At 32.8% G+C, this 16,129-nt stretch overlaps 1 protein-coding gene across 6 annotated transcripts in view; it reads right to left on the bottom strand.

The window, feature by feature from the left end:
• LOC125056971 (tensin) overlaps positions 1 to 16,129 on the bottom strand; it is a 114,770-nt gene that overhangs the window by 14,981 nt on the left and 83,660 nt on the right. For 5 of the 6 annotated variants that reach the window (XM_047660356.1, XM_047660358.1, XM_047660357.1 and 2 more), the window contains 7 exons: positions 11,207 to 11,263; positions 10,007 to 10,174; positions 8,652 to 8,836; positions 8,298 to 8,447; positions 7,388 to 7,551; positions 6,666 to 6,869; positions 4,954 to 5,133 (listed from right to left, as the gene is read on the bottom strand). In XM_047660356.1, coding sequence (XP_047516312.1) covers positions 4,954 to 5,133; positions 6,666 to 6,869; positions 7,388 to 7,551; positions 8,298 to 8,447; positions 8,652 to 8,836; positions 10,007 to 10,174; positions 11,207 to 11,263 — 1,108 coding nt within the window. Of the gene's footprint in view, positions 1 to 4,953; positions 5,134 to 6,665; positions 6,870 to 7,387; positions 7,552 to 8,297; positions 8,448 to 8,651; positions 8,837 to 10,006; positions 10,175 to 11,206; positions 11,264 to 14,395; positions 14,561 to 16,129 lie in introns of those variants that run through there. The other variant, XM_047660362.1, reaches the window with a different exon arrangement.

Here is a 16,129-nt window from a genome sequence, read left to right as displayed (position 1 = left end):
GATATATAGACAATCCAAGACATAGTAAAACCTGTTATTGTATGTTTTCATATTATTTTAACACCCCACAAGTTTATACTTATAACAGACCGTCGTTAAGCCACAGAATATTAAGATTCGTAAAGTGGAGCCCATATGAAGGTGAGCGTTTCGTGACTCCCAATGATGTCATCCATGTAGACTCGTGTTTCTAAGAACCTCTTAAATTATTATTCAACCTTATCCTTTATCTGTAACTTAGCTCGAATTTGCAACCTGTTTCGTATTTTTATGTGTTGGTCATATACAAGGTTTTAAAAAAATAATTAAATGATGTTATCGAAGCCAACTGGGCTGAGTGGCTTTATTAAATTTCAAAGAGACTTTTAGATGAAACAGTTAGTTCAAAATATTTATTATCATTACACAGATTTTGCCTTGATAAGAAAATATTTTTACGTAATTTCATAAAAACATATTAATTAGATATTTGGGACTTTGTATTTGCTAAAACCCCATAGAAAACATATGTTTCATTTAGTATTGTCTTTTATTGACATAACTTTTACACATAGAAAAACACTTTTTTACCGGATTGAAGTTATGTATTATTTTAACAATTATTTTACATAACGTCGGTTAAATTTAAAATTATGTAAAAAATTATACATAACTTCAATCCGGTAAAAAAGTGTTTTTCTATATGTTTCATTTGTTACCGACCTATGTGATCATTGTAAAATATTTTTTTAAACACGAATAAAACCCTAATTTCATCGAAGTTCAAAGTTTAATTCCTAAATATTTATCTTAAGTCTTACATTATATACAGGATCCCATATTAAAGCACTATTTTCAAACCACTTTAAGTCTGTTTTGATTGCACTGAAACACTTTAAAACGAACGTGTATATCGGATGCACATGCAGCATTGACTGATTGAGAACATAATCACATCGCTTGATAAACTCGTTTTAAAATTGATCTTTTTGATAGCATAAATGATTATTTCGTATCGTGAATAGCGAAAATTATGGATAAATGTAAAAGGCAAGATACAGTGATTTAATTTATGCCAAATACTAGTATTGTTATTGTTATATTATTTTCGTTAACGTGTGGAATACTAACTAGTTTTAATTAAGAATAAAATACGTTCATAAATATAATTAATCGTAACAGTACATACTTGGTTTGTTTGAATGATCCCTTTTACTTAAAGTAGGTTAATCTTTCTGACATTATGTCTCGAAAAATTTATATTTATGCTTCGTGGTAAGAAGCAGCACAAAAATAATAAAATTAAATGTATGACATTAAATTACAACTTACTACTTAACCACGTGCGCGTGAGTTTTATTTATTACCGATAGCCGTTTAAGGTTTAATGTCCACCGGTGGTTGATTTTATAGCCATCAAATGTCACATACTAATTCAAGACGAGTTTCGGCAATAAAATTGCAAAGTCCGACAAATAAATCTGAATATAAGAATATTTCAATTCAATTTAGTATTTAAAATATTTAAGGAATACCTTGTTACTGATATACGGATGCTTTAAGTATTGTATTTAATAAACGAGTTTATGATTCTTTCCTCTATTCACGAATTATATCTTTATAGAAATTTGGTACAAGATCCAGACGGAATTTTTCCTAAATTTTAATCAACAATAGTCAACGATCTCTTGATTTGAACCGAATTGGGCTTAACTATGACGAATATCAGTTTGAGGGCTCGCGAAGAGCATCGTGCATCAATCACATTTACTACGGTGCTCAATTAACCACAGCGCCATTCAGCGGCACCGTGTTCTTATGAGTGAGCTTTGACCATAACTAATAGTATCTTAATATTAACTTTGGCTATTAACCTTTGGTCATCAGTGAAAATTCGGCGATCGTTGATAGTTTTATCATCGTCAATAGTAGAAACAAGTACCTCATACCCACATCATCGTTAATCACTTACCGCGGCATTTTACTTATTATATTGTATTTGCTGGTGTAATAAAAATACACTTAAAATTGATATAGTACAATAATTCTTTGAAAACTTTTAATTGTGAAATTAGGATCACTTAATAATATTGTTGTTTTGTTAAAACTCCAACACATAATCACACGGCTTAACGATGTTAGTAACACAAAATCCAATAAAACACAAACTAAATTAGTCCCAATTCACTGGCAAATTTTATTACAATAACCTAAAATCTTACCTTAACTCAATCACAACAAATAATTAATTATATGAAACATATTGTGTTTTTTTTTAATTCACGTGTAAGTGAGCAGCCGGTCTGAAACGCAAGTAAGAACTGGGCGGGCGGCGTTGGGCGGGCGGCCACGTCTAAAATAGCATAGCACCTGCAGCTACACTCAACCGGCACCTATACGATAACTGTTTTGTCAACTCGAATGACACAATTTCATTAAACCACCGACATCCGGTGTCGGATACGACTGTTTTGTAATTGAGGCATTGGAAAAATGAAGGATACCTGCCGTCTTTGTAAAAGCGATTTGAATATCGAACATGTTACTTGATGATAGAAAGTTTTATATATAAAATCATAATTTTAACACTTCAGTTAATAAACTTAACGTAGGTACGTTTTTTGTGATTGTTAGCTCTAAACGAGGAACCACGGAGTAAGCCTCTTCTTAAATAAATAACCTTTATGAAAGTACTTACGATAAGTAATTCAACCATAACCAGTTGTTTATCTGGAAATTATACGAAATTTATGCGAAATTTATGGTTGTTAATTAGGTGAAGGCAAACTGTAGAACAGTATAAATAAACAGCCTTAGACGAGACGAAATAACGCAGACGGCAGAACCGACGTTTACTTCCGACAGACTATTAGTATACATTTTGTAATATATAATTCAAATTGCTACCAATCTAAATATTGAATTATATGATTATATTATATTAAAAAAATATTATTCAGTTAAAGAATTCGGTATTCGTAAAAATGGACTTTAACGTCCTTTTAAATACAACTAATAAGCTAAACTTTTAAGAAAACGAAATAGTTAAAATACATTTTAATAGTATGTAGTTGTTATATAGCGGCTTTTAGGAAAGAATAACTGAAAAATTTATTTAATATATATAAAAATATAAATATAAAAATATTTTAATTAGTTATCATTTGAAATCAACATGATGTTATAGTTGCAGCTGGTTAAAAACTTATTTTCTTACAACAAAAACTGGGCGAATGAAAAGAGTGATGGGGACTTCCTTGCCAGTTCTTCTTGTGCGTTCTATGTTCTTTGAGAACTGGCAGTAAATATTAAAAAGAAGCATTTCATACTATGTATTTAGCTGTATATTGACGTATTTAAGTAAACATGTTACCTATGTGAATATATAGATTTGTCAATTAAGACATACTTTTGTTGTAGCCATTAAGCTGTATTCCTTACAAAATGGAAATCAAATTATCACTCTAGAAAACATAATAAATAAGTATATTCGCAAATACGTTAAAACTTAAGAATTGCGGTGACCAATGACTTTAAATAGATCGACGCGGATGCAAAAGCTGTTATACGGCATGCTCTTATTTCTACCGTTCTTTGAACTATAGTTCCTGGGTTAAATTTGAGTTATTATTAAAATCATTATTCTCTATTATCTAAATAAATATAAATAGTATTAATAATATATGTATAAGCATTAAACAGAGATGCTTTCCTTATCTTAAAACTAATTTATGTTTTATATAGTTAAATATAATGTAAGTAAAAAAAAGTTTTTTCCTATTGTCTTAGAACTTACAAATAAGTTGATCAATAAATCTGATGCAAAGAATAATTCTAGATACATTGTGCTTAAAATTATTAAAATTATTATTTATAATGTCTAATCGGTCATTTAAAAATACCAAAAACTAGAAGGATTCTATGTAAAATTGTTCATAACACTTGCGGAGCCATTCCAATTATAAACAAAATTATAAATCAAGTCAATTTGGGGTTTTATATTATTTAGCTGGATTGCAGGTATCATTTAATGTTCTATTATATGTTACCCTATTTCCGTTTAGTTTTAATTATGTCAATATAAACGATATTTAGGAACGAGATAAAAAGCCAATGTTTATATTGGTGAGTAGTGATCAAAATCTTGTCGGTCTTACAAAATTTTAATTTGTGCACCAATGGACTTTGTCTATGTACCCATTTAACACTCGCTCATACGGTTGGTAAGGTTGTAACGCTACTACTGTAGTACTGGTACTGTTAAAACAATGAATATTGATTCTAAAAACATACTGTTCCTGTCTAAAACAATCCACTTTACCAATAAATATGTAAATATTTTAAGTTTGTGTCAGTGTTATTAACCCCGCATCTGACACCAGCGTCTCGTACTTTGGGTTTAGTTATAATAAGATTAAACAAAGATCGCATATTTACTTGTATTAATTCGATAGCTTTATTAGGTGTTTTTTTATTTGGTGTTATTATTTCTATTCTAGTCTAATATATAAAATTCTCGTGTCGCGGTGTTTGTGGTTAAACTCCTCCGAAACGGCTCGACCGATTCTCATGAAATTTTGTGTGCATATTGGGCATGTCTGAGAATCGGACAACATCTTTTTTTCATCCCACTAAATGTAAGGGTAGTCAACCCCTAAATTTTTTTTTTATTTATAGATATTTTTTTCTGTTTTTATTTTTTTAGGATACAGCATTAAAAAATACATACAACCCCTAACTTTCACTCCTCTACGATCAACCCCTATTTTTTTATTATAAATGATATACATACATGGCAAAACGACGTTTGCCCGGTCAGCTAGTGTACTATAAAATAAAACCTATTAACTTAACTTTTACTTTTGTAGTAAACCTACTAAACTTATTCTCGTCTCGACCGTGCTTAAATAAATATTTAGTATATCAAAATATTAACCATATGTTAAGCCCGCTAGAGTACTTTTAAAATCTTACCTGGTTCATCATCAGTAAGCGTAGATATGGGTCGTAGATGTTCCAGAGAATCTGCTCTAGCTAAAGCGTCTGGGGCTGCGCGAAGAGGAGCCGCGGGAGTTGGCGCCGGGGCAGCACCGCCTGATCCCTCACCCCTAGCGAACACCAGCTCTACTGCGCCATCACTTGGAAATGATGGATCTAGGGAAGAATGCTCTTTTCAAAACGAGTCGCTGAATAGTTGTTTGATGGTCATTGCTCAGCCTCGAGGTTCGTAATTGGCACACAAAATATTTGTATCATGTTTATTTAACAAATCAATTAATAATTATAATTCTTATAACACTCTTCTAACAAAAACACTCAAATTCTGTGTAATTAGTCTAATTATATATCATGAATAAAGGAGATAATCTCCAAACGACTTCTAACGTATTTCACTGATCACAAATATCTTGATTTTTAATAGAACTCAAAACAACAGGTTCATACTCAAATATAATACAGTTAAAAGAATAATCTTATATGGTAAATAACATTCATAAGAACAAAATTGTGTTACAGTTTGTTTTGAAATTCTATTCACGGTAGAAGGTCACGGGGATTCTATAGAAACAATTATTCTATGGATTTCCTTGGATCACAACATCCACCGTACGTTGAAACTTAATGTTGGGTAAGAAAATAATACTTCGTAATTAATGATAATAAGTGTCTCATGTATGGAAAAAGTTTATTTATTATAAGAAAACGTTGTTAAAAGAAATCAAAAGTGGTTGTTAGAACTTTTTGAGTTTAAGTGCGCTTACTGAGGCTTTAAAAAAGGTGTTTTTACAAATATACAGTGCTGATTTTGATAATTAATTGAGAACAGTGTTAGGTACTATATAAATAATCTATTTACATATTTTATATTGTTTTGTTATATTAGTTATTTTATTTTACTTTATTTGGTTTCAAATTCGGAACGTTACGTTATTTCACCATTTTATATCAAATATTTATTTATATCAAAAACATTACAGCATTTCTACTTATTTTTGACGCAGACACGTTTTATGTTCCGAAGATTTGATTGAGTTTAAATCTTTGCTCTACATTTATACCCCCTTATCTACATAATTTGGGGCACGGCCGTGTCCCCGCCAAGTCAGGCTATTTTCGACCTCTTCTTTCTTCTTCTTTCATTCTTTATAACTTCGGTGTGGATAAAACTAGAATCCTAAATTTTATATTACCATATGTATCTAACAAGGAATACATATTAATTTAGATTGTTTATTTAGTTCGATTGCCACGTCAATTTATTTCTTTAAAACATAAATTTTTTTAATAATGTTATGTTACGTTATTAGATGTTATTAAGGTTAGGTAATTACGTAACAATTTGAGATAGAAGTTCCCTTAACTAGAGGAACATAAATAAATTAACCTACTTGGTATTACGGAATCTCACAACTTTTTCCGGAAGAAGTTGCGAGACTTGTATTTTTTACAAGTTATGTTTTTGTTGGAATCAATTTAACCAATTAACCACATCACAGATCCACCTTTAATAACCGCGTAAACGCAATATGACAAAAAGAAAGGAAACAGCTTTTTTTTATTAAAACAGTGATGATAAACAGCATCTATCAGACGGGGTTGTGATAACGTTAGAATATTTTTCTAGATATAACCCCAAAGGAATGTGTATGGTGAAAAGGTTTTGGACAGTGTGCATCTTATTTTACCATGCAGAGCGTGGTCAAGTTGCAGCTTAGTGAAGGAGAGCGTGTGGTCGACGACAGCGCACGTGTGGAACTGACACGCGAACACTAGATGGCGCGCAGCGTGCGCATGCGTAGTGCGACGATATGCTCGTACGAGCACATCTCCCCGGAGGGATAAGCGACCCACGCCTACGGTCCAGCCACCACCGTTCACCATGTACAGACCTGAAGAAAGACTAGATTTAATATTGTTTAATTTACATAAGGATTTACTTCATTCTTATAAAAAATTAAGAGAGAAATATTTCAAAGTATCATATCTAAAATCGAGTAAATATAGCAGCACTTCTGTATCTGATTTATCTGTAATCACCCTTTATTCCATCTAAATTGAAACTATTATTATTTCAACCGGAACTGAAACCATCGTACTACTTTGTACTTTGCCTTATCGTTATAATCACAATTAAATTTAAAGATTTTGACGTCATTATGTCCATATAATTATGTGCCTATAACACAACTCACAATATTGTATTGGATCTAAGGGATTAAATCCAATACGTTTTTGACAAACAGAGTTCACTCTTAGACTTAGTTCGTCTTTTAGTTTATGGCACATTCACACAAATATTGAAACTAACCGGAATTCAATGAAAAATTGTAACGGAAATTTCTTATTTTATCTTAAAATGTATAACAATGACAAAGTGGACATTAAACAACAGGGTCTAAATTGGTACCTGAAGTATAAACACATGTGTAATTCTCGTAGATTTTAAGAAAGGCGATTGTAGGTGTAGATGTCGCTGCAAGCGAGCCTGCGACGCTCACGTGCGTTAGGTGAAGAGGAGCTGAGTTCACGCGTATTTGTCCCGCCAGTAAACCGGCGAATGTGTCTATATATCTGTAAGACAAAATATTTTGTTTTTATTACAATTGTATGAGGAAGTAAGTGTAATAATCTAAATGAAACCACGGTTTCTTCGTAATTTTGTTAAAACTAAGTTATGAAAAATGATCCGAGTAATCGCACATGAGCTTACTACTCATCCTATTAAAGGTCAGACTTCGCTGGATAATGCTATTATCATTATAAAGCTTTATATAGTACAAATACGTTAAATACATTCAATCAAATTGAAGCTTTACTTAGTAAAGTATTTGATATTACATGAATGTATGTAGTATTTCGTATGGACTCAGATTCCCCTCTTTGACGCCCATTTGGTCCGTTGTGTGTTAAGTCCTGGCTAATTAAGCCTGTCTAGCTCATTCCAGAAGATTTATATTACATATACTTCAGTATTGTAAATTGTCAAATGCGTTTCGTCATATACTATTTACAAATTGACAGTTCAAGAAAATTGTGAAGGACCAAGAACTATTGTTAGTGTACATTATCCAGATATAGATTATATTCATAACAATTTACCATTTACGGTATATATTCATATGTTTTCCGATAATGGTCGGTAAAAACGATATTTAGCTCTTGCTTTTGAGTATTGAAGCTTATAGAGTTTACTTCGATATTGTCAGATTTATTATCTTCAACTATTCTGACAAGTTTTTTGTCTTTACGGGATGACTCTCAACCCGTGGAAAATTCATATAACGTGTTTTATGTTGTAATTCAGTCAATATACTCACCGTTTATTAGAAGGAAGTGTAAAAACTGGGACTCGGTCATCCAGGTACCGTCTCATAGCGTATCGGTCTAAGGCATGTTCCGGCGCACCACATATGGCTGAATAGTGCATGTAAGCCGCTACGAGAACTCCTAAACGTTCGCGGTTACCCCTGAAAGTTTTAAAAAAAAGATTGATATTTAAAAACAAGGTATAGAGTCCATAATTCTTGACATAACGATGTCATGATATGACAGCAAGCTTAACACGTACATAGCGAAGTAAAATACATAAATTATCTTAAAAATTTAATGAGTTTTAACCAGAATTTTGTTATAGACCCCTAAATATTAGGAACATTGAATTTTATGGTTACCATGCAAGTAAAATGGCGACGTTCTTTGGGTGTGCAGCAAGCCAGCTTTCTATGTGTTTGCAAGCAGCGCATAATCGTTCCAGAGGTGGCGCCAAGTCTCCAGGCCAGCCGAGGGAACGAGCCCGTCCGAACACACTACGTGCCGCTCGCCCATCGTTTGTCATATCTCCGCTCACTTCGAATACCTGAAAATGTATGTAATAGTTGTTGAGCGAATATCTCTTATACCAGTGTTTCCCTACCCTTCCCTACCAACCTATTCAACATACATAACTTTAAATTTTAAAAATATCGCTAAAATAAAAAAACATAAATGATACCTATCATATTCTTCCTTTTTAGGAAGATATTACTACGAAATTGTTAGTGGTACACAGTAAATAAAATATATAAAGAAAATTTTTAATTCTAATTTTAAATAAATTTTTGAATTAACAATCAAATTGCTATTGTGGGGCGTGGGCTCCATGGTGGGTTATATTGTCATACATAATTAAACCACTTTTCAACGATAAATCTGCTAAGAACGTGTCAACGCACATGTATTTTTCAAATAAAATATCAAAAAATTAATTAAATGTATAATTAAAGAGTCGAGTTAAAAGAGTATTGTCAAAAACAATTTCTAAATCTAAGACTAATTCACTATTTTACGGACTGGTTTTTTACTAAATCGTGGTGTATCTCCACTTCAAAATATGTATTTTTATTTAGTTTTTACGTAGTGTCCACAACGTCCGATCACTGAAATATAAATTTTATTTCATAGTTACCACCAAATTTCACTACAGAACCGAAATTTAAATAGCGATATAAAAACGGGCAGTCCTTAAAGGACGAAAGAAGAATTCGGCTATAGAGTAAGCGTGGAGTTTCAGTCTGATTTTACGCAAAGGAATTGCTAGTGATTGGATTTTTAAATTTGTCATATCGTTACATCACACATGAAAGATATCTGTGAGGTAATTAAACACAAAAATTCATTAGATATGCTTGTTATAACTTTTTGTTCATTATAAGTGACAAACCGTGAAATTTCGCATCAGTGTTTTAAGGCAATTAAATTTCTCTTAAGATAAGAATACCTTCAATGCAATATGGCCTACGGTTTTTATGAAGAATTTTTTCTCTTAGGACAATTAACAAAAAAATGTTGTAATGTTTTATACATTGCAACATTTTATACATATTAACACCGATAACTTTGGTAAGAGATTAATTTTAAACACCTTTTAAACGATATAATGTAGAAGTTACGACTGATGACGTTTTATTCATTGAGTAATATTGAAATTTATCCCCGTTGTTCTACGAGTATTATGATATCAAACTGCAGAAAAATAACACATATTTACCATAAAATGTTCGCCATGTTTATTAGTCAACATATGCGCAGCTTGGGCCTCAGCTTGTGCGTCCCTATGAGGCAGGTGTAAAGCCAGCATTCGTTCCGCCACATAGCACAAATCGAGTCGCGAAGCCGGACCTCCACTTCCAGAGTAGCTTATAGATCTTGGGCCTCCCTGTTAAAAACAATACGTTACTTAATAAAGATTAAATTATATCAGATGTCATCACCGCACCGACACCACCAGCACCAGGCACCGTCTTCCAGGTATTTAACTTCTTTAACGAAAAAATTGAGCCACTTTAATAAAATAAAACTAAATAAGGAAAAATATATATTTTGATCTGCAAGGACCTATGTAATAAACTGGAATAGCAGACTCGAACGAGGTACGCACAGTTAGTTTAAAGAGGTATATCCAAAAATACTTGGTAAACATAAAATATTTGCCTCCAGGTTCAAAAGAACGGTAACCGATGATTAACCTAAGTAAAATGTTTATGTGAAACCAAAACATCGTAGGCGCGACATAGCTCTTAGAAAGTGACACAGGCCGTGCGTAGGCGCAGAGCAAACCGACTATGCGCATCTTGCCGTTAATCCGATTTATTTGTGGCTTACTCTATAAAAGTATCTTTATACTAACCATAAATCGAAAATACTATGATTAAGATAGTAGAAATGAAATTATTCTGTTTAAGTGCCGCCTCCGCGAGTCTGTTGCCTACGCTTTAGTTTATATGTTTACAAAATAAAAGATATAAAAAAGTAAACCACTCTTCTGATTCTGAACTTTTTAGTGCTTTATAAGACTAATTACTATAACCAATTTAAAAGTTCTTTGCTGAAATTACTTCCATTGATTTAATGCTCGTCACAAATATGTTTATAAATAACTTTGAAATGAAATATCAGGACTTAATGTATATATTAGATAGCACTATGTGCTAATATAAGATTGTTAATAACTTTCTTTGAACTTATGTACTCCTTTCTTAGACTGTTGGACAACAACACATACCCAAAACCACACGCGAAAAAACGAACGCGTCAGCGAGGACGGGGTAACAAGTTTTTTTATATAACGTGTCTTATTTAAATACGGCAGGCAATAGTTGTCGGAGAAGCTAATTTTAATAATCAAACACTACAAAACTCGGTAAGTAAATAGAGTAGATGGATGTGTAAAGATAAACAAAAAACTTACGTATTCTGTTGCGAAAGTAAGAGGTCCAGGCGTAGCTGGCGCGCTGACTGCACGAGTCTAGAAGAAACACAATACAACCCATTAAAAACAGAGTACATCCACATATATGAACATTCTATTGATGATTAGTAAAATTATTTAAATGCTGTGTTCGTTATATTCGTATAATTTAAAACGCATACGCAAATTCTTGGTTTTTACTTATTTAAATGACATCTTTGCTCAACTTAATTGTTTTATTTCTGAATATATCAAACAAAGTCAATATCTACACAGCTTAAACACGAAGTTTAATTAAAAACACATTAACAAGGTCGCCTGTCAATCGAAATAAAATATAGATTTCTTGTCTGAAAGTAATTTAATCCACGCCTTTTTTCAACTGGCGCCTTGAGTTGACAGCTGTCTCAAAATTTATTCAAATTCAAAATTCAGTTCTATATTTCGCTTGAAAAAGTAGGAGTATTATAGTGGTTTAGCGTAGCTAACATATTAGCCCTTGGTCTTGGAGGACCTATTTCGAGCTGCTTAGATAACCGTTATGACCAAGTTTTAAGACGTGAAATTATACCGTAAAAATATCTAATAATAAAGTATTGTAACACAACTCAATCTCTTTTACGAATCTTTTGTTTTTCTTTACCCTGGTTCGGTATTTCTAATTTCCTAAACGTTTCTTACGTAATAACAGGATGTCTTGACTGATTACTGTAAAACGTTTCAAATAGATATGAGCGATCTTGGCACTATATTTGAGGTTCATTTATATTTTACACACATCAATATTTCTACTACTTCCACCGTTGCTTGACTTTGCCGATCGATTTACACTTTCCGCTAGATCCCAGCAGTAATTACCGATTAAACGCTGACTTTGTTTCATAAAATGATTTTAAATCAACCACGCTTTCATCACGTTTACTAACACGTTCTTTTAGAGCGAGTATCGTGGGTCCAATGTTTATTATGATAAATTATCAAGAAAGGTGTGGTCTAAGGGTGAGATCTATAGTGCGCACTTGGACTTTGCTCAGACTTTACTTACGAAAAACACTAAGGTTAAACTATGATTTAGTATATTTATAGACATTTTAACGGTGAGATTAAGCTAAGCTCAAGCTAAGACAGAAATTGATGTATCATTTCATGCAATACCTTCTTTATTATCCTTTAAAAAAGTAAAGAATGGTTGTAGTTAAGTCTGAGCAAAGTCTAAGTGCGCACTATAGATCTCACCCTAAGTGATTACTGCAGGTATAATGGATAGCTAATTACCGTTGCTGCACTATATCTTATCAATCTACCCATCACTTTCCGACGTATCTGAACACCGATCAGACATAATTTTTAGTAAAATTTTCTGTTTAAACACGATCTACATGATTAAAAAAATATACTATTTAAGTATTTCGACGATGATTTAGTAAGTAACTTTTGCTTGAAAATATGTTCACCCAATAATTTTTAAATACTTCAATTATAATATCAGATTTTACTAGGATTTTTAAAATCTCTCGTTAACGAATAAAATTTAACGAGTTTTTATAATAAAAGTGTGGACAGCGTTACTGTAAAGTTGAAATATTTCTATTAAATTACAGTGCGACATAAAAACATAGACGGTCAGAGTTAGAATCAAAGCAAAACATATTTCCTTGGAGATTATACATTACAAAAAAATCATTCGTAAAATAACACGTATTGATCGAGGGGGCATACGGGCAGGAGGCTCACCTGATGGTAAGTGATTCCGCCGCCCATAGACACATTGCCAGAGGGCTCGCAAGTGCGTTGCCGGCATTAAGAATTGGTACCCTTATCTCAAAGGATCCTAAGTCGAATTGGACGTGTTTTTAAAGTCGGCTAGTATTAAAACGATTTCTTTGCTATATCTTTTTTTTTTCAAAAAAGGTGCAACGAGCGCCCTTGTCGCTAAGACGCCTCTTTTTGAGGCTAGATTACATGACTTCGGATTTCTATGTTAGTATGTTCAGATCATCAACAATGCAAACATACCTCTACGATACTATCTAGTGACTATGGAATTGGTGTTCTATCACTGGAGATCTCGTAATGGTATGTCGCAGTAATTGCGCTTTGAATTTTAAAGACGAATGTAGGATTTGCATTGCTAAGCATTGCTTAAAAGTAACACGCATATAAATTGAGTATTTAAACGGTTTGAAATCATTTAAGTAGATGTGTGTGTACTTGAGCATCCTTCCTCTTTTTATCACAACATCAGCACCATAAGACAGAAAAGGACAGTGTTATAAGATTATGAATACGGTATAGAACGTTTAATGTTTTTGTATAGGTATATGCGTAAAAGATGGATCATTATCTGTAGTGCAATACAGATAATGATCCATCATTTTCGCTGATTTGTATAGTTACTTTGTACTAGAAATTAAATTAAAGACTTCCTAGGTGTATTAAAAAGAAGCGCTTATCCAACAGCACTATATAACTATTTGGTAGGAGATGGTAATAAGACATACTTTAAATAATTACCGCAACAAACAACTTTATACGTACAGTCTTAGAATATTAATGTAACATAAACTACAGTAATCATAATATATTATGAGTTTCTAACAAATTATACGATCATATAAATAACCTTAATGATTGATACCAAACAGGGTTACCGCTTAATTGAAAGTTAAGTACGCGCATGTGGTTCTTTGCTTTGATCTAAGCGTTATTACTGCATTAAATTGATACTACATGACTAACAAGCGAAAACCTCGACTTTGAAACATTTAAATTACTACATAAGGCTACATATATGTACGGTATACAGCTCCCTCCTAATTGTTTTAATACATTATAAAACAAAAATGTATTAAAACAATTAAGACAACAATTGAACTAAATTGTTATATACGCGCATATATTGAAAGATAGTCAAAGACTTCTACAAACCCAGTTCCACTACAACCTTTTAGTTCTTCAGATTTCTGTAACTTTTTCGTGATGATTTGTTTTCTCCAATAGTCTAAGCTATAACTTCAAGGATGAGTGTAAGTGCTAAAGCCATTTCATTAACAATAGAAAAAAGAAGACCGTTACAGTGATGTCTTTTTCTCCTGCAACCGTTTGAAATGAAATGTCACTAAATGTGACGCTAAATGTGTTAAGACTTTTAATGTTTGAGTATTTTAATTGAGTTAAGTCTACACGCACCGTTATAACATGCTTGCTACGTTTACTTCTCGATCGTTGAGGGTTTCTTTGCAAGTGAAATGCTGCCCTCCACAACGCAAAAGCGAGTCGGTGAAGCGCGCGCGCAGCATCGCCATCTCCATCATCACAACGCGACGTACGTGGTCGCATCTTCCACTCACACAATTATATTCCATAGTTCTTATACCGGCATTATCGAAAGTCACAATATAAATATTGAATAGCTAAAATATTATTTACGTGATGGAGCGGGATAATAATAATCAATCCGTCAGCTATATTTCTTTTTAGACGCTTTCAAGTAAGTTTATGCGTTTTATAAGCGCAATAATTCTTTATAGAATGAATGGTGATTGGTCAAAGGGAGTGGATTAAATTAAACCTCACAGGAAGCAGGATCTCGTATGGGGCATGCGCTCCTGCATTGCGACACTTTAAATTTTATGGACGCATGTATTGCCAAACATTAATGTTAAATTCTATAAAAAGCAATATTTATAAAATAGTGCATTGCTGTTTAGGAATACGTGTGTTTTCGTTAACAAATCTTAAAGTTAAAATTGTTTAAGCATTGAAGCTAATTTTATCCTCTCATATAACCCTGACCTGCACCGAGGGTTAACAACCTTGGGGGTGGGGCTCATCTAAATAAAAGATCGTCAAATCTATGAAAGTGAGCGGTCACTGAATCTTTCTTTACGATCCTTTCATTCCGCACCAGCTGTTTATATTTTTCTTTTTGCCTGTCGATAAGCACAAATAGCTCATACAAAAGCTCGACTCATATGCGAATATAACGATTTTGAAAATGAAACATTTTGAATATCTAAAATGTATGTTCAATGATTGCTGCTGATATAAATGAATTTATATTATTTATTCTGTGAGGCACGTGTAATTTGCATACTTCTTTGGTTCTTTATCTTATCAAATGTAATCTCAGTGCTTCATTCTCTTCGCAGATATTTCTATCTACATTATAAGCAAGTAATAATGTTTAATTAACGTCAACGTTTTTTAAATTAAAACTTTTAATTATTATATTTCTTTAACTATCACCATAGACATAAAAACTTTATAAAGCTCGTGAACACTATTGAAAACTGATTAGCCCAACGAAACAAGTGAATTCACTTTCGACACTTTTATAGAGTTTAAAAATAAACACCGATTCGTCACCGCACGCATAATGTAATTTGGGAACTCTAGTATTTTTTCTAGGATGCAGCGAGCGTGCAGGACGTAACGCGACGCTGAAGCACAGCTGAAGGACTGGCGTCTGGCACGAGGCGTCGTACTGTCGTCCACGCTCGCCGCTTCGACGCCACGTTACTAGGCAACCGTCATCTTATTTTCGCACCCCACACTGCACTTCTAAAGAATTTTCGCTATAATATAATATTTTTATTTCTGTAAAATCCTATGGAAGTCTGCTTATAAGGTACTTTAGATATAACAATTGTATTTTATAACTGCCGACTAAAAGTTCCGTATATACAATCAATGTTTGATTTCATAATTGATCCATAACCTTTTGCAATACGTTATTCGATTCAAACCGTTAGTACCAATCACTCGTGATTAAAGTAATAAATATAGTTTTACTTTTACTATAGAACGTACATACAATAAAAATATTAAAGCGTTACGCAACAGCCATAGTTCATTCATAATTATTAGGACACGCGCCGCCCGCCTAATCGCGCGTTTCGTATAGTGGGGCGGGCGGGTAGT

Source organism: Pieris napi, chromosome 15 (genome assembly GCF_905475465.1).
Source record: "Pieris napi chromosome 15, ilPieNapi1.2, whole genome shotgun sequence".
In the NCBI taxonomy this organism is placed as follows: domain Eukaryota; kingdom Metazoa; phylum Arthropoda; class Insecta; order Lepidoptera; family Pieridae; genus Pieris; species Pieris napi.
The sequence above is the reverse complement of the archived record's forward strand: the minus strand, read 5'-3'. Positions and strand labels throughout refer to the sequence as shown.